This window comes from Urtica dioica, chromosome 8 (genome assembly GCF_054948205.1).
Source record: "Urtica dioica subsp. dioica isolate 48M chromosome 8, U.dioica_male_clone48M_v1_H2, whole genome shotgun sequence".
NCBI classification, from domain to species: Eukaryota; Viridiplantae; Streptophyta; class Magnoliopsida; order Rosales; family Urticaceae; genus Urtica; species Urtica dioica.
The window spans coordinates 36,344,962-36,359,154 of record NC_142763.1 but is presented as its reverse complement, the minus strand read 5'-3'; the positions used below and the strand labels follow the sequence as shown (position 1 = coordinate 36,359,154).

The following is a 14,193-nucleotide window of genomic DNA, read 5'->3' as shown; positions in this document are numbered from 1 at the left end:
CGTGTTACGAGGTGAACTTGGAGGGTAGACTATACGTACTGGTTATATCAATGGACACTTTATCTATAGGATCGAGTAAACATAATTATGATAACTTCGAGAGGTTCAGTCTTGGTATTTTAGTGGAATATAACCAAGATTTGATAAAACAAAAGAAGAGATGTAACAGTGTCTACGCTCTCGCTCGTGTTCATCTAGCTTTGAATTATTAGGTCCATCGTCCCCTAGTCGGCTCCGAAAAGATGAACACGGATACTCTTGTAGTAAATATGAGATTCGACTACAAGCTCACTACCGCAATTTAGTTGCAACATCTTTCGCATTCGTAATAAGGTACTTTACAAATAAGTTATTAATTGTTATGTAATTTCTAAGTATCACTAAGATTTAAATGAGCCTGTAAAGAGCAATATAAATCATCCCACAAGGCCCAATGAGACTTGTGGTAAGCGTGTACCATAGTGCACATGTGTCTTAGATTTGTTTGATCAAGTCCAATAGGATTGATGATTTTCTCAAATAGGAAATAAATAATATATATTAAATATGATCCGATTTGATAAATATTTATTACGATAATTATTTATGGAAGTATCATGGGGATATTCTCTACTATTCTATGTATAAAATAGTATATCTTATTATGAGAAACAAATGATATATTAATTATATTATTTAATGAAAATATCATTGAGATATTCTATATTATTCAGTTACCTGAATAATATATTATAATATGAGAAGTAAATAAGTATTAGATATGATCTGAATATTTTATTTATTAAAGTATCTTAAAGATATTTGATTTATTCTATTCATAGAATAAATATCTTGTATTAAATAGAATAAGATCAAATCAAACCAGGAAAGTGCATATTTTATTGGGTAATCTAGAAAGCTATAAATATGGAGCTATGGTTGATTTTTTTTTTTTTACCAACATAGGCTTGGTCCACACTTGAAATTTCGGCCAGTTCCTCTCCCCGGTTGGATGTTTTTCCTTTTATCCCCAGAGTGATAAATTCGTTCAAAAGGAAAATAAAGAAATAATAATTTTGATATCTTGTCGGAATAATTAGTGAGTAATAAGTTGGCTCACGCCTTGGTCCTTGTTCATCTGGAGAACGACTCGGAAGACTTGGTGTCGATCCATTAACGAAGAACGCGAGGATCTCGAAGATATTTAAGATTGTCAATCGGCGTGAAAATTCAAATAGCGAGATTTCATGAGAGTAAAATAGAAACTAAATATGTTGTTTGTGTTTCTGTAGAATCTAAATCGTTTAGGCTTCTTTATTCCGCATTAGTGAATCACAATTAATTCTCAAAAATAGAGGCTATACCTAAAATGATTTTGATATCCCTAAGCTCACTCAGACATTAAAAAAATTAACATCATATTGGACTGAGAGCGAGGGCTTAGACAAACGGAGAAAAAAAAACTTGTTGAAACTTGAGCCGAAGCTTGCCAGATGGTGGCTTCCTAGGGTTGGGTTGTTCGCCCATTAAAGCGGTACGTGAGCTGGGTTCAAATGGATGAAGACATGACTGAATTGGTCTAGTAATGCCATGGTAATGCGTAAGTCATCGGTTCAAATCCGATAAGGGGCTTTCGTTTTTCATAAAATTACCACGTTACTAGTCGATTGGAATTGAGAAAACTCTGAGTTGAATTAAAGACCCTAAATGTATTTTCCATAGTTCTTTGTTTCAAACTATACCGGTTTTCCCTCGATGTCGGCTCTTCGCCACCAGGGACTAAGATAACTCGATATTTTTTTTATCTTTTCGCTCATTTAGTTTGGAACACCTTTAATGTGTGTAAAAACATTTGATGCCATTTTCATTACAGCTAGCTAATTATGAGCATTTTCATTACATAGATCAAATGAGCTGACCATTTCTTTTTACTGTTGGATTTAATTGTTGGCAATATTAGTAAAAAATTTGGGGGATATACAATTTACAAAAATAAATAATAATATATTAAAAAAATAATAAGAATAAACAAAAATAAAGGAAAACAAATTACAAAAATATGAAAATTAAAACCGAAATAAGCCGTAATTGATTGAACAAAACTAAAAGGAAATAAAGGGATGTCGAGGCCCGTTGGACGATTTCCTTTAAGTTTTTTTATCGCCCTCTACAAGTGCTGGATTACTTGAGCGAAAGTCTCATAGGATACAACGACAACTAGACGAGCTTAGCACCACTTCGCCCGAGTATAGTGAACTAGAATCAGAACACTAGAAAAATCCCCGGAATGCAAAACTGTTATAGGCTAGGCTAGCCTTCGGCTATAACCTTCAGACCATGCAATCAAGTGCATGTTAATGCTCAAAACCATTAAAAGCCTTTATTGCACGGTTATAACATTTGGACCATTCAAGTCTTTACTCAGCCCAGCCTAGCCCAGCTCGGCATGACCTGACGGACAGAGACGTGCGCATTTGGTGGTCTTGGGCCCTTGGTCCTCTACAAAAATGGGTCACCTTTGAGAACTCAAACACTTTTGTCCAAATTAACTATATAGTCTAACACATTTGTCCATTTTCATTCGTTATGGGACTCGTGTAAGAGCACTATTAACCATCACACTTTTATTGGAGAGGTGGAAGATGTCCACTGTATCTCGGAGCCGCACCGAGCCTATGTTGAAGAAGATTTTACTATTGAAGAGGTGGACAAGGCCTTTTTTCCATGGGTGCTCGCCAGGCACCGGGACCCGACGAGTTCCATGCTATTTTCTTACAAAAGAATTAGAATGTGGTGAGTCTGGGTGTGAGAAAATAGTTCCTCGGGGTGCTTAATCGAGGTCAGAGTATTAAAAAATGGAGTGAGACAAAAATTGTGCTCATACCGAAAGTGAAGAAACCGGTGAAGGTAGGAGATTTTCGGCATATTATCTTATGTAACGTGGTGCTCATGATAGTGACAAAGGCGATTGCAAATATAATCAAGGTAACTCTTCTGACGATTATCTCCGAGGTCCAAAGCGCCTTTGTCCCGAACCGGCTCATCTCGGACAATGTAGCAATTGCATTTCTGCTTCTTCACTCGTTGAGAAAGAGAACTAAAGGCAGAGACATGGGGTGGCAGCTATCAAGCTAGACATGAGCAAGGCCTACGACCGGGTGGAGTGGGGTTTTGTTGAGGCGATGATGAGGAGAATGGGGTTCGGGACTAAGATCGTGTCGATGGTTATTGAGTGTATCTCTACTCCCTCCTTTTCGGTTGTCATCAACGGTCAGGTAGGCGGGAAGATCATCCCTAAGAGAGGACTTCGCCAAGGGTGTCCCCTTTCACCCTACTTATTTCTCTTATGTGCGGAGGGATTCTCCACTCTTATTCGGGGCCAAGAAAGGTTAGGCCTCTTGAAGAGTTTCTCTTGTTGTACCGGGGCTCATTTGATTTCTCATCTCATGTTCGTCGATGATAGCCTCCTTTTTTGTGAAGCGAATGAAAGGAATTGTCGCACTATCCGATCCATGTTGGAAGTTTACGAGCGGGGTTCGGGACAAACGGTGAACCTTGAGAAGTCTATATTTTGTTGCTCTCAAAATGTCGAAGATGAGGGAGTGGTGGAGTTTTCTAGTTGGCTTGGGATCCTGTACACCCCAGAGCTAGAGAGCTACCTAGGCCTTCCGGTCCGCGTGGGTAGAATGAAAGTCTTGGTTTTTAGCAATATTATGAACCGAGTTCAAAAGCAACTACGGTCGTGGTGGGCAAAAATCTTTTTGTCGGGTTATCTTGAGGTTCTTATTAAAGCGGTGGTCCAAACAATTCCATCCTACTCTATGAGTCTTTTCAAGCTTCCGACTATACTATTATCAACGAGATTCATAGTCTTACTGCAAGGTTTTGGTGGGGTGGCTCGGAGGATAAGCATAAAATTCATTGAAAACGGTGGGAGCTCATTGTGATGCCTAAAAGCGAGGGTGGGTTAATTTCAACCGCTCGCTTGTAGGCCGTCAAATGTGGCGTATGATCCAATTCTCGGATTGCTTGATGAAACGAGTGCTCAAGGCAAAGTATTTCCCGAACTCGTCGGTGCTCGATTTTCGGAGCAAGAATCACTTTTCTCATTTGGGGAAAAGCATTTGTTGGGCTTTGGAGTTACTTCGGAAGGGCTTGAGATGACGAGTGGGCGAGGATAACTTGAGAGCTTTCGACACCCCGTGGATTCCGATAGCCGGGGCTTTTACTCTCACATTTCCTGAACCGGATGACGACTTGCCGTGGCGAGTGGCGGATTTTATGACTCCGAGGGGTTGGAATCAAGAGCTATTGGAGATGTTTCTCTCCCCCTACGATGTTGAGGCAGTTTGTCGTATCCCAATTAGTAGACATGGTGGGGGCAATAGATTGGTGTGGCATTTTGAGGAAAATGGCCACTACTCGGTTCATTCCGGGTATCGCCTAGCGAGAATGGAGATTAAAGGTGGCCCATCTTGTTCGAATGGAGATGAAGCTCGTTGGTGGTCCAAGCTGTGGGCGACGCCAATCCCTCCGAATATCAAGCATTTGTTGTGGCGAGTTTGGTTCGAGGCAATCCCGTTGATGGGAAATCTAAGAAAACGCGGCATCAAGTGCCTCCCATTCTGTGAGCATTGTGGGGAGCTCCTGGAGAGTGCGGTGCATGCAGTGTGGGGTTGTATTCATGCTCAGGGCATATGGCGTGCCTCGGTTTCGCAGCATTGGGTGGGAAAAACAGGTCCTCTCTTCTTTAAAGATATCTGTTACCTAGCAGCTTCCTTTCTATTGTGTGACCACTTTGAGCTGTTTTGTGGGTCGGTGTGAGCAGCTTGGACGGACCGAAATGCGCGCCTCTTTGAACACGCGATGAAGCCGCCAAAAATGTGTGTCAATGAGGTGGAGGGTTGGATTGAAAATTTCAAGTCCCATTCCTTGTCGGTGGAACGGACCGAGAAAGATAACAAGACCGGGGCTGACATCTGGGCGAGACCCGGGAGGGGTGAGCTGAAACTAAACGTGGACGCGGCTTGGGAGGAGGGAACGAGCCAAGCTTCAGTCGGAGGAGTCGTACGTGACCACAATGGCGGGGTGGTGGGTGTGATGGCCAAGGCTTTGGTTTGGGTCGATTCCGCTCTAACAACGGAGTGCTGTATGATCAGAGAAGGTCTCCGGTTTGCGAAGGAGAGAGGCTGGCGCATCTCAGTGGTAGAATCAGAATGTCTCCATGCGACACAGCTGATCAATGGCGAGCAAGTTTTTAGGCGCCAAGGGACGATTGTTGCGGATATCTGCTCGGAACTGAGATCTTTTAATCCCCAGGAAATGCAATGAAACGGCCAATACGGTTGCGTAATTTCGTTTAAGATCCTTGGCTTTTGATGTAGAATTTTTTCTTTGGCCACAGTGGCTAAATACCTGCATTGAAGAGGATTTTAATGCCTCATGTTAAGGCTTTTTGAAATTCAAAGCTTTCCCTTAAAAAAAAACCATCACACTTTTATTATTCTTTCACCGTTATTGATATTTTTCAACATAATTTGAGCACAAATTTTTCATTCAACTAAGCTCAGATTTTGGCAATTGAATATTCAATCTTATACTTCTCTCTACGAAGATTACAAATATCCTGAAATTATTACACTCCGATGAGTAGACCCCACTCGATCATTTGCCACAAATTAACCAATTACAAAGTATTACATACTTTAATACTTTAATTCCAACATTAATTTTGTTTCTTTCTTGAAGAAAAAGAAATTTAACCGTTTCCAACTCTAAAAAGCGTCATTACACATAATGAACTCCTTTAAGACTGAAAAAAGCTTGACTTTATTATAAGCCAATTAAAATATATAAGAGAATATAGAGAACCAAGTTTTGAGTACTCAAAAAATTCAGAAGTGTAATATTCGTTGTTCTATTTCTTTGTTCAATCAATATTAAAATATTTATACCTTGAATGAGATATACTAATATTTTCTATGCAGTACTTGGTGAAAGTCTACCATTCTAGATGGTTTCAAAAGACCGGGAATTACTAGCTAAAGCACCATCCAAATTGGTATCATAATTAGCACATCTTCATTAAAATAATAAGGTATTTCTAAATGCAAAAGTGAAGTGACCTACTTTTAATTTTTCACACCAATCAGTTCTTGGACCCCATTTCGCTCTAATAGTCTCATTCAACATCCCCATGCTTGAATTTAATTACAAATCATATAGTCATGATCTTCATGCCTAAATGTGGCCCAAATATAGCAATTGTTCCACGTGAATAATTTCTAAAGAAGGGCTGATATATGAGAGTAAACTATAATGTCAGTTGAATTTCAAACAAACATGAAGTCGCATACGTTTATAATCTAGTCGAATAATGTAACTGCAAAATATTTTCAAACATGTTAAGCTAATTCAATTCGAATCAGCTTGGTAACTTTTATATTTTTTGTTGTTGCAAGAGAACTATTTTTTTTTAGGGTATAAAGCATCCATTTTATAATTCGACCTCGTCAATTATATGTATAAATACACTGTATCAAATTTCAGGGCTGCTTCACAACTTTTCATCATTGAAGAGAAAATATACCACTTTTGTGTATTTTATTAAAAACTTGGTGTTTAAGAAATGTTTGTCAACTTATTAAATAACTATATATAAATAAATCATCCATGGGGGCAAAAACTAGTGATGCATACGCATGCACATAGCACAATTTATATTTATAGATCTAGAGAGAGAGAGAGAGAGAGAGAGAGAGAGAGAGAGAGAGAGAGAGAGAGAGAGAGAGAGAGAGAGAGAGACTTTTTCATGGTCTAGATTAGAGAAAAATTGGATAAGACACAAATATGATAACATTATATCGACCGACTAAAATATATGATATGTTGGTTCTAAGTGGGGGAAGTATTATAGGGTCCAATTGAGATGTCATTTTGGTTTCACAACAGAGTTATAATAACCAGAAAACGTCACACTCTACTTTCTCTCTCAACTTCATATTGTTTGTGTTCATAATCATCAATCCACATGTCGACTATATATATAACTTCATATTGTTTGTGTTCATAATTATCAATCATATATATTTATATATATAAAGTCTAGCCAACGTTTTATAAATTTTATGTAAATAACCACGTTCATATATTTACACGTGTAAATTAACGTAAATACCACACCTTTTTTATTTTGATGAAATGGCAAATCAGGAATGCCACGTCATTTTTATGGCTATTTACCTAAGATTTACGAGTGTTGGCTATATAGCGATTCCAAACGTTTTAGTTGATTAGTTACCTTTATATATATATATATATATATATATATATATATATATCAGTAAGCCGATCTAAATTATGGCTTGAACTCGCAACTATGGCTGAGCCTGATTCGGTTAGATTCGGCTTTAATATGCTTTAAGAACCATGAATTTTTTGTTTTCAATTTTTTAAACCAATAACTAGACCAAATTGGTCCAAAACTCAAATTCAGTTATTCAAAATTTTCGGTTAATAAAATTCTTAAAATCGATATCCAGTTTGAAAAACCGATTTTAAAAAGAGTAATTCAATTATGAAATCGATTATACACAAAATTTGGTTATCCGATTTTAAAATCGGTTATCGGGTTCAAACCAATATATTTTCCTAAAATTTTGTATGAAGTTAGAAAAAAAAAACAGTTATCCAATTTCAAAGCTGGTCACTTGGTTGAAATCGATTATCCAATTTATAAAAAGGATTAAAATTAAATTCGATTACATAACCGAATATAAATTTTTTATTAAACCAAAATAATTAATCTAGTTTAATAACAACGGGTCCACTTAACCAATGTGACACTGGATTTTGGTTCCGAATCGGTTTAACCTATTTTCGATTAATTTTTGTGCACCTCTAATTAAAACTACGTAAGTAAGTAGAAGTACTCATCACTTGAACTCACTTAGCCAAGCATCATAGTATCTAGTATTTTTTTTTTTACTGACTTTGAATTTTATATGTTTTAGAGGATTGATTGTTTTTTCTTTATTTACTGACATGTCGCACCTAATGTGCTTAGGTGCGACATTTAGGTGCGACTTGTCGCACCTAATACCATTCCGCACCAGAAATGTGAATTTGTAGTAGTGTGGCACCTGTAACAATTTTTTCATATTTCAATGATTTCTGTTTAGCTAAATCTCAAAGGAAACCCCACAAAATCTGCTATTTCAACATGAATTTAGTTGTTTTAGTGATGATTTTTCACCCATCATGACTAAATGTTACCTAAAAAAGTAGTATGTAGGTAATGTGCTTTATATGTTTTAGTGGATTGATTCTTTTTTCTTTATTTACTGACATGTCGCACCTAATGTGCTTAGGTGCGACATTTAGGTGCGACTTGTCGCACCTAATACCATTCCGCACCAGAAATGTGAATTTGTAGTAGTGTGGCACCTGTAACAATTTTTTTTTTCATATTTCAATGATTTCTCTTTAGCTAAATCTCAAAGGAACCATTTTCATACCATTCCGCACCATTTTCATATTTGTAGTAGTGTGGCACCTGTAACATTTAGTCATGATGGGTGAAAAATCATCACAAAATCTACTATTTCAACATGAATTTAGTTGTTTTAGTGATGATTTTTCACCCATCATGACTAAATGTTACCTAAAAAAGTAGTATGTAGGTCAAACAATTGATGGAGAGCAATGTGTTTGGCTTATTTAGACCCTCTAAGCTACAATTTTAGCCTAATACTTGATTCTTTCATTCTAAGAGAAAGTTAAAGAATAATTTTCATTGAATGAGGTCTGGCGACTACATATCCATGAATGCCAGGTTGTTTCTATGGCGATTAAAAGAAATATTTTTTGTAGGTAGTAACTACGAAAGTGCATGCAATTAATCGATTCTGGAAACAACCTTTAGGTGAGTGAACATTGACCTTCTTTCAAGAAGGTTAGATTCCGTAACTGTGAATCATTTTTCGCTCAGATCATATCCCAAATTCCCAAAACAAAAGTATTTAGACATATCTGTATCTAGCTATTAACGAATGAGTCCCGGTAATTAAAAACCTAGAAGTCCGTGACCACTTCATAATTTAGATCAATTCTCACTATGACCATCATAGCGACTCTGGTTAGTGTGCCGGAACGGTTCTTTAAACGACACATCAACAACCAAAGTCTGTTCCACTACTACAAATCAAGGAATAGAAGTCGTTATATATACGTCGCTTACTTATTTGAGCGACGCTCAAAATAATTTATTTGAGGTGGGATGATGTGGCGAGCAAAGGAAGGACCACCTGGCTGAAACGGTGTGTCGCCTCCCCAAAAAGTGACGCAGGGTGCAATATTTTGCACATAGAGAGATAGTGGGGCGTCGCTTATTTTTTAAATGACGCACAAAATTAAGCGGTCCAATAAGATATGGACACATAGAAGATGTTAGAAGCGTGGGCGCTGCTTCTTTTCTCTAATAACGCCACAATATAATTGAAAAAAAAAATAACACCAAAGTTATTGATGGGCTTTTACAGTGCAGCCCACTAGAGCAAAAATGTTATGTATAATAAAACTTTAACTTTTCACTTTTTCCACCTCATAACCATCTCTCTCTCTCTCTCTCTCTCTCTCTCTCTCTCTCTCTCTCTCTCTCTTATGTTCACCTTCCACACTTAAATATTCCAGCCTACTTCTCCGGTGGTGAACACCACCACCGACCCACCTCCTTCACTCTACTGCAAAACTCTCACTCCGTGAACGATTGCGGTACTGGTGCAGCTTCTTCTCTCTCGCTCAACCTCCTTCGACCATCACCGACTCCGCCGTGTTCTTTGTCTCTCTCTTCGTCATCTTCTTTGAGTTGTTTTTTCTTTTCCTTAAAGTGGTTTGATTTTTTTTTACTGATGATGCTTTTTCACTAATCACGATTGGTTTTTGTTTTGTGTACTTGTCTTCAACTGTCTCGAGCCCATACCGACGATCACACTGTTTACAGTTTCTTTTTTCGCATTCATCTTTTTTTTTTTCTCATTTCTTGGATGACCTCTTTTATTTTTCTCATCTAATAAGGGTTTTGAATTTGTTGTCTTTCTTTTTTTTCGGTTTTCAAGGGAACCTGATTTTCGACGTCCACGTGCGTAGCGCATATATCCCTATCTCCGACGAGATCTGACCGACTCATATTTGTTATGGATTTTTTTCCCCAGATTATGACTTTTTGTTAAGTGATTAGATGATTGTTCAATCTTCAATGGTTTGTTTAGTGATTTTTTTTGTTAGAATGGGTTCTTTTTATTACTTTTGATAAATGCTTATTATTTTTTAACGTGCTGTTGAAAGCCGGGAATATTTTTTTTTAATTTTTTATTATTATTTTGGGCGTCGCTTCTATCTTGACTGACGCCCAAACAAACACACATCATATTCTGACGTGGCATCCACGTGGAGCATTGCTTAAATAAAAGAGACGCTAGACCTTTGGGCGTCACTGGCATTTGCGTCGCTCAAAAAGCGACGCCCAAAATATATCACGTCACTTTTTGAGTGATGCTAAATATGCTTTTTGTAGTAGTGTTCAGACCGTATACAGACCAACTGTATAGAATGCTCCCATCCAAGTGATCAACATTCACTTGTGTTCCACATATGTGATTATGTGATTTTAGATCTAGCTGTCCAGGCATGGATCAATCACCGACCAAATTTTAATTCACCGCCCGAACTTAGATGTCTACCATGTATTTCAGTTTAATACGGAGACTAAAAATCAGATGAATGTTGATAAATCTATAATAGAAATAAAGCTTTCGATTCATATAGATAAAAATGTCATAACTTAATGTTATTGATAATTTCAGCGTCTCTATCAAAAGACTCCTCGAGGAAGTCCTTAACCCACTCCACAACCCGCCCATCTTCAAATTTTAGTTTCATGTTGGTATCTTTCATGATGGGAAAAAGTTAAAAGTGTCAAAATTTTCAATTCGGACATTAGTGCAAATAAATAATAGGAGTCAAGCGATCAAAGCAGTAAAGTTTAAGAATCAGTGGAAATAGGTCAATACATATAGAGAATGAGTGGTGGAAACGGAGAAGTGAGGCTGGCTAATATGAAGTAGTAAAGGTGGTCATATTGGATCCCGTAAGACCCTGCCCGTTTTATTTGTACCATCTCAAAAGCGGGAGAAAACTTTTTTTTGTTTTTGTTTTTTGTTTTTGTTTTTGTTTTTGTTTTTTTTGTTTTTTTGTTTTTTTGTTTTTTTGTTTTTTTTTTTTTTTTTCTGAAAATGATTTTCAAACTTTTGTCTCGGTACCATACACATATGGGATGGAAATAAGATCTATGTTTAGTACTATTTTATTTTATTTTTTCAATTTATATTCTTTTATTTTTTATTTTTACTTTTGACATGTAAGTTACCTCAGAATAAAATTAAATATAAGAAATTCAAATGAAATATGGCTATATATGCCGTATATAATAGGATCATAAACTTCCAGTTTCGTGAAAAATGATTTCAAGAGTCTATTATTTTCCGCAAAATATGTGATAGAGTTGAGAGATTTCATTTCCAAGTTTCATATGGCTAGTTTTAGAGAGAAAAAAGGAGGAAAAAAAATGTGTTGTTTCACCCGGTATTTAGTTTATAACTAACACTTTTCATTCTTTTATAGTAAGCAATAGATTATTAAGTAGGACTATATTAAAATATCTCATATATATTTGCTACTTAATTCAGTGTCCACTTCTAATTATTACAATCTTACAAATTATCCTACCGAATATTAGGTCAGATGAGACTTTGTTTGTATAATCCACCCGGTTAATGATCTTTTACTAATATTTATTTTCTAGTTCTTTTTGGGTTATTATATTTTAGTGCGTTGGTCCATTTAAAATTTTACTCATTTAAAATTTGGTAATATGAAAAGAATAGTTATTATGGATAAATTTATAAAATATAAAAGTACTAAAGGTTTACATTATAATTTTTAAAAAAATTAAAGTGGAAAAAAATATATCCAAAATATTCTTTAAGAAAATGTAAAATAAAGACGAGTTTGAGCTGTAAAAACTATTCAGTGATACAAAGATGCATTTTAGATCAAAATTTTGCAATATAATGGAGATGCTCTATAGTAAATTAAATCTTAAATGTTGACATCATAACTATAATAAAAAATGACAAAATAAAAGAAATTTGTGCTCAAAGATAAATAATAAAGGCAGTGTAGAATTTTAGCTATTTTTAAACTTAAAATTGCATTTTAGTCACCGTTTATGTAATTTATGTGTATTAGCTAGGAGAATTTATTACCACTGAAAAAAAATACTTCCTTACCCCTATATAACTTCCACCATATATAAATGATATAATTAAGAAATAAAAAAGGAAAGAAATAATCTTGTAACTAATTCCTTAATTTAAGCAACTACTAATTAAATTTTTTATAAATGTACTCTCGGAAAGAAAAAAAAACTCCATAGTGCAAATTTAAAGGAAATCAAAATTGCAAAATTAAAAATCTGAGAACGCACAAAATTATTAACGATTATTCATTAAAAAGAAAAAGCACCAAAAACGATTATTAACGATTAGGACCGATTATTACTTAAAAGAAAAACAACAGAAACGATTATTAACGATTATTACTGATTATTTACCGTATAAATTTGAATAAAAATCAGAAACGAAAAATCCCAAAAAATTTATTGATAATTATTATCGATTATTAACTGAAAATTTATCAGCCGCTCATACGTAAATTGAAAAAATTATCAAATCAACGTCCAATGAATGTGTCATTACGAGATTGGTATATATATTTGGAAATAAATATAAAATATATTGACTCAGCCATTCAAAATCAATTTAAATACGCTCACTAAAATGGTAACTGAATACTTATAAAAAAACGAACTAAATACCAATAAAAAAAGAAGTCACCTAACAAATTATTTGAAGGAAAAAAAAACGAAATTACAAACTCAAACCTATAAAAAAAAAAGGAAAAGCAATCACGTAACAAATTATTTGAATGAAAAAACAATAAAAAAAGAAAATAACCACGTAACAGAAAAAAACGAAAAATCTCAAACGTATTTTCAAATATTTTCAAATTAAATTTGTTAAAAAGAGGAAGGTTAAAATTGAGAATTCAATCTACCAAAATCAATGACACGTATGCGTAATGGCTATTTTTCAAAAAAATCTTAAACGTGTGACAAGTTGAAATTGATAAGTTTTAACTGGCTTAGTATGTTAGAAATCTCAATAATAAATGGATAATAATTTTTTTTTTAAATATTAAGAATTACTTTATTAAAAGTAGCTTTTTATTTACTATTAAAAATGGCTTGTTATTTACATAGACTTTGAATGGAGAAATCTCGACACCATGTCTTCTAGCATAACAGCTAGACATTACAAAAAAATATATTATATATATATATGTATATTAAAAAAGAGAGAAAATTACTGGAATGTCCACTGAACTATGACTCGAGTCCACAATTGCCCCCTCATAAAAAAAAGTGATCGTCTGTTTAACTTAAATTCTTATTTTATGTCGAAAACAGTCATTCCGTCTAATTTTCTCTTATTCTGTTATGTTTTTGCCCGGTTTTTTTTGCCACGTGAGCTTATTTCTTGGTGTAATGTCTAAAATGTCCTTAATGAACTATCATGTTTGAGTTCGAGAATTACATAAAGCCAAAAACATTTCAAAAAATATTAGAACCTAAATCCTAAATCACCAAAACCAAACACATGAAACCTAAATTTGTAAAACACATATCGAAAAACACAAGGGAGACAAAATTGGAAGCTTCAAGCTCTGATTCATGGAGTAAGAGTTGGATTTCTGGGTTACAAGAAGAAGAGCGCTCCAAGGCAAAACTTCGAAAAATGCCGATATCCAAGTGCGAACTTGTTTGCATGAGGCGTACATCTAAGACGAAATTAAATCCAGGTCTTCGGTTTTTAAGATGTTACTTATTCAAGGTATGATTCGATTAATATACTTACTGATCGTCGATGAATTGATTTGATTTTTTGTCCTGCGGTGAAGAGGGATTTTTTATTTTTACGAAGATGTTACAAAATCTGAAAACAATTCACCAAGCTTGTGTGATTTTTCTTATACGGAATTGATTTTTGTCCCGAATCGTAAACCGTGACGATCCACTCACGTGCTGACACGTGGCAA

General features: G+C 35.1%; 1 protein-coding gene across 1 annotated transcript; it reads left to right on the top strand.

The window, feature by feature from the left end:
- Positions 1 to 3,116: 3,116 nt before the first annotated feature.
- LOC149389574 (uncharacterized) lies at positions 3,117 to 5,310 on the top strand. Its single transcript, XM_089622669.1, has 3 exons — positions 3,117 to 3,861; positions 4,196 to 4,717; positions 4,808 to 5,310. Exons 1-3 carry the CDS (start codon positions 3,117 to 3,119, stop codon positions 5,308 to 5,310), a joined length of 1,770 nt encoding a protein of 589 aa, XP_089478795.1.
- The last annotated feature ends 8,883 nt before the right edge of the window (positions 5,311 to 14,193 follow it).